Source organism: Cryptomeria japonica, chromosome 7 (assembly GCF_030272615.1).
Source record: "Cryptomeria japonica chromosome 7, Sugi_1.0, whole genome shotgun sequence".
NCBI classification, from domain to species: Eukaryota; Viridiplantae; Streptophyta; class Pinopsida; order Cupressales; family Cupressaceae; genus Cryptomeria; species Cryptomeria japonica.
This window is the reverse complement of record NC_081411.1, coordinates 748,541,076-748,546,198: the sequence shown is the minus strand read 5'-3', so window position 1 is coordinate 748,546,198 and position 5,123 is coordinate 748,541,076. Positions and strand designations below refer to the sequence as shown.

Genomic DNA, 5,123 nt, shown 5'->3' with positions numbered 1-5,123 from the left:
TTTTTTTTTTGCAACGCCACACAGATGAATTACAATCATAAAATCCCTACAAAATTATCTGAACCTTTCTGTAGTAGCCCAGATTAAAGAAAAAATCTCGATTTAATTATTATCATGTTGGAATTTGTACCTTGACAATCGAGTAAAAACCAGACTAAAAGCAAAAAGCCCATTAACTTATTTACTATTCCACTCCGTCGTGAAAGCAAATATAATTAATAATTTTGACTTTACACGTACAAATATAAGGGATGAAAATCGGCAGATGTAATCCACCTGCCCATCTGTATTGTCATCTTGTTGAACAAGTAGTTTTCTTGGCATTACAATTTTCCACTTAAAATTTTACTTGGTTTTATTTGTGCTGCATTCATGGTGAGTTTATCTCTGCAAATGGGATTGAGATATCTGTAAGGTGACTTTGTTTATTGTACTTAACTTTATCAGACATTCTTATTCTTTTAGCTTGAATCTTCTTATAACTTATGTGTGGATGTTAAGATTGAATTCTTTTTGTATTCAAATGGGTTGTTTTCAGCTTGCATGATTTTTATCTTGAAAGCTTATGAATTACAGAATAATGTAATACCACCTGGATCTTTATCTGCCATGGAGAATAAAGATGTGGGTGAGATTTTAGTGCCATGCACAACATGTACCAAGAATTGCTTTAAAATCCATGGCAAGACTGAAGAGAAAGAGAGCTTTGATGGGCGTTCCTACTTCTTCAAAGTCATGTTAGGAGATTTTGCACAGAAACTGGTAACAGCAATTTTTTGTGTTGTTTCTGGATTCGATTGTATGTTTTTTTTTTCATCAATATTTCGGATCGCGTTCCATGATCCATCATCATAATATAAAAACTTATATGGTACACCCTTCTTAATTCTTTGAATATATACAGAATACTCATTTGGTATTATGTTTGAATTTCAATTGACTTCAGCGTGTTCCTCCTGCATTTGTTCCAAAATTGCTAAATGAGGTTGGCATTGGTAGAAATGTGCTTATGCAAGGCCCAAGCGGTCAAAAGTGGGATGTAAAATTATGCTATATAAGTACCGAAATGTATTTTGCACATGGTTGGGAGAAGTTTGTGCATCATAACAAGATACAATTTGGAGATTTTCTAGTAATTAAGTATGTTTGTAAATCCTATTTCAAAGTCAGGATCTTTGGAAGAAGTGGGTGTCAGAAAATCGATACTGATTTTGGCCCCGACACCCATCACGAATGCAATCAACCCATGGACAGTAAGTTGTCACTTGATTTGGTTCCTGCTTCTCAAGGGAAAGCATTGGCTAAAAGAATTCGTGGTAAGTAAAAGCTTTTAATGGAGGGGGGTTGGATAATATTTATGGAAGTTAGTAGATTTTTATAATTTATGAAATTAAATTTGTTGTTATCTCTGATCTATCATCAGACTGATAGAAAACATAGGGAAATGTAGATTATTGTGAAATTTGAATGCAGGCTTTTAATAGAATTTTCACTAATGCTTTGATTTCTACAATTCCAAATCTGAATTCAGGCCATCCTCCAAAGGAAAACCAAACGGAGACTGTAAAAAGGAGGTATCGAAAAAATTATTACGTTTCTAACCGGCGTCCAGTTACGGAAGAAGAAAGATCCAAGGCTCTCCAGGCTGCTCAATCTTTCAGATCAAATAAACCCTTTTGCTTAATAATTTTGAAGCCATCTTACGTATACAATGCAATTTGGCTTGTAAGATCAATCTTTTTCTCTGCATCTTTTTATCTGTCTCTCTGTATGGGTTTATTAGAAGGAAGCTTGACATTTATCTGTAGTAATTTCAAATATAATTTTGTATTGATGGATGTTTTCTGAGGGAACTTAATGTTTTATCTCCAGTGATATTCAAACATCTTTTGTTTTTCCATAATTTTTTGTATTAGGAGGTTGATATGCTAGTGTAATCTAATCTATTTGACAGTTCGGTCTTAAATTTCTTTTTCTACCTACAAGGCTTAAGAGGGTTTAACCTATGTACAGTTTTAACAATTTGGGTTTCTTCTTTTTTCTGCATAGGATTTAACATGTTAATGTACTTCAATTTTAATGGTGGTTTGGGTGTGCAGAGATTTCCAAATGCATGTAGAGATCGTCTCGAATTACCCAGAGAAAAAATTAAAGTGGTCCTTGTGGATCCAAACAACAAAGAATGGGATGTACAATACCTGGGAAATGTCAATCAACCTGGCCTGTGTGGAGGGTGGAAATATTTTTCTTTTGATAATAACCTCGAGGAAGGAGACGTTTGCATCTTTGAGCAGGAGGACAAATTGAAGTTTAGAGTACACATTTTTAGGGTTGCTGAAATATGTACTCCTTATAAATGGATTAAAGGCAGGCAAATGAATGATAGCGTTCCGTTGCTTACAAATTACTCTAATGAGAAAATTAAAGACGAGGATCTTGCCATCAATTTGTCAGCCAAAATGTTTAGACGCAGACTAGGATTAGATGCAAAAGAAGTCAATACAGTCTTGAGGGAAGATCTTGCAGAAAATTTTTCAGCTAAAGCATTTGAACCTGAACAAGGAATAGATATAAAAGAAATCAAGACTGTTTCAAGGGAAGATCTTACTGCAAATTTATCAGCCAGATCATTCGGACTTGAACAAGGAAGGCATGCAAAAGAAGTCAATACAGTCTCAAGGGAAGATCTTTCTGCAAATTTTACTGCAAACTTATCAGCCAGAGCATTTGGACCTGAACAAGGAAGAGATGCGAAAGAAGTCAATACAGTCTCATGGGAAGATCTTTCTGCAAATTTTACTGCAAACTTATCAGCCAGAGCATTTGGACCTGAACAAGAAGGGGATGCAAAAGAAGTCAATACAGTCTCAAGGGAAGATCTTTCTGCAAAATTTTCAGCCAGAGCTTTTGGACCTGAACAAGGCAAAGATGCAAAAGTAAATACAGTCTCAAGGGAATATCTTTCCGCAAATTTTTCAGCCAGAGCATATGGACCTGAACAGAGAAAAGATGAGAAACAGGTCAATTCAGTCTCAAGGAAAGATCTTGCTATCAACATGATGGCTAGAGCATATGGACCTGAACAGAGAAAAGATGAGAAACAGGTCAATTCAGTCTCAAGGAAAGATCTTGCTATCAACATGATGGCTAGAGTGTTTGGACCTGAACAAGAAATGAAACAAATCCAAGATGCCAAACAAGTAAACGGAGTCTCAAGGGAAGATATAGCTACAAATTTGTTAGTTAAAGCATTTGGACCTGAACAGAACAAAAATGCAGAACAAGTCAATTCAGTCTCAAGGGAAGGTCTTTCCGTCAACATGTTGGCTAACGCACTTGGAGCTGAACAAGGATTAAAAGAAGTGCAACATATGAAACAAGTCAATACAGTCTCAAGGGAAGATCTTGCCAGAGATTTTTCAGCCAAATCATTTGGACCTGAACAGAGAAAGGATGCAAAACAACTCAATTCAGTCTCAAGGGAAGATCTTGCCATCAAAATGTTGAGTCAAGAATTTGGATCTGAGCAACAAATAAAGCAAGTGCAAGATGACAAACAAGTTTATACATTCTCAAGGGAAGATCTTTCGACAAATTTGTCAGCCAAAGTATTTATACCTGAACAAAGAAAAGATGCAAAACATGTCAATTCAGTCCTAAGAGAAGATCCTGCTTTCAATATGTTGGCTAGAGTTTTTAAACCTGAACAAAAAATAAAACAAGAGAAGAAAAATAACATGAAAACCGGAAGAAATAGAAGGGCTAAATGTACACTTGGCATTAGAGAAAGGAAAGAAGGTTGCAGGCGTAGCCTAAGATTAGTCGAAAGGAATAATTTGATAGAGCATCCAAAGAAAGAACAGTTGTGCCCTGCATCATCTGTAGATGGAAAAAAATCAATTGTAAAGGACACAATGCTGCTGTCAAAAAAGACCAGTTCTCTAGATCCTGTGAAGGGCTATGGTGAAGAAGACCTGATGATTATTTGGGACAGCAATGCTGCAACTCATGGAATGCCTAGTAATGAGAACTTAATTCTATCAGGAGTCCATCCATGAAACACCTTGGATGACAGAGTCAATAGTTACAGTATTGAAGTTCAAAGGCCTCCAGTTTGCTGGCGGTACTATGACCAGAAGCAGCCAATGGTGAGGCAAATTGGGAAATCAGTTCAGGAATAAGTGATAAGAATGGGAGATAATACAGTTCTTCACAGGAGCCTGTTAATAAAGGATCATTTTGCAATAGATTCAATATTTCATGGACTGAATCAAGAAACCGTGAAGGTAAGGCCAGTGGCATTGCTACAATAAGCAACCACTTCTTTAACAGATACAAAGGCAAAATCAAGCATGGCATCAATTCGCAAGGGAATGTTGACCATGGTTTACATGAGGTTTCATGAAAGAATAAGTAAATACAGGCACTGGTATATATTGCACTGGTAATACTTCCAGAACAATATCTAAGGTAGAAACTCAAGATATAATTTCATTAGATTGATATAACGCATAGGGTAAAAACTTCCTTATAATTTAGAAAGTGAGTTAAGAAAGACAAAAAGCTTTTTTGGCATTGTAATGACTCCGGTGCATCTCTAGTTTATAGAATTTGTGAAGCAAAATTGGTGACTGTTTCAGGTGAGAGCTAAAAAGTTTTTATAATGTGATACTGTACCCTAAAGCAGTTATACTAGTTAATCACACTGGCATGTTAAGTTGCTAGCTAGTCACAGAATCTAAAGGCAAGCACAAGTGCAAATTTGTGACATGTTTTCTCCTTATTAATAGGATATTAGGGCTTTCAAAACAAAGCATATTTTCTTCTTAAGGACATTTTATCATTCTTCACAAAGGAGGGAATGATCTCAGATTAGCTGTACAGAGATTGTTGACAAACTTGTTGAGGAAAGGCATTCTAATTCTAAATTGATTTAATATAGATCTTGTGAATAGAGATCCCATTATGTTTTGATGGTAAAGATCCCCTCTCTGCTGGGACAGCTAAAGGATTTGTTTTGGTTATGATAATGTGTAGGAGATTAGGTTCCATACATGTATGTTTCGTGGCAAATACTAAGACTTGGGAGCATAGTGCATACAGACTTAAAAATGAAAAAGGAT

The 5,123-nt window shown here is 35.8% G+C and overlaps 1 protein-coding gene across 6 annotated transcripts; it reads left to right on the top strand.

Moving 5' to 3' along the window:
* The first annotated feature begins 265 nt into the window (after positions 1-265).
* On the top strand, positions 266-4,743 carry LOC131039810 (uncharacterized). Of its 6 annotated transcripts, none has more exons than XM_057972651.2 (5): positions 266-375; positions 577-762; positions 947-1,316; positions 1,532-1,725; positions 2,100-4,743. In XM_057972651.2, the coding sequence occupies exons 1-5, from the start codon at positions 373-375 to the stop codon at positions 4,056-4,058; spliced, it is 2,712 nt and encodes a 903-aa protein (XP_057828634.2). In that variant the 5' UTR covers positions 266-372; the 3' UTR covers positions 4,059-4,743. The 6 variants fall into 6 exon arrangements, with proteins under 6 accessions (XP_057828634.2, XP_059063768.1, XP_057828637.2 ...); XM_059207785.1 differs by having other exon boundaries at positions 269-415; positions 539-762; XM_057972654.2 differs by having other exon boundaries at positions 270-410.
* Positions 4,744-5,123: the final 380 nt, after the last annotated feature.

Excerpts from the sequence above, each read along its gene's own strand:
- LOC131039810 (XM_059207785.1), top strand. The coding sequence starts at position 544 with ATGATTTTTATCTTGAAAGCTTATGAATTACAGAATAATGTAATACCA. Across the intron at positions 1,317-1,531 it reads ATTGGCTAAAAGAATTCGTG|GCCATCCTCCAAAGGAAAAC; the intron begins GTAAGTAAAAGC and ends ATCTGAATTCAG. Across the intron at positions 1,726-2,099 it reads TATACAATGCAATTTGGCTT|AGATTTCCAAATGCATGTAG; the intron begins GTAAGATCAATC and ends TTGGGTGTGCAG.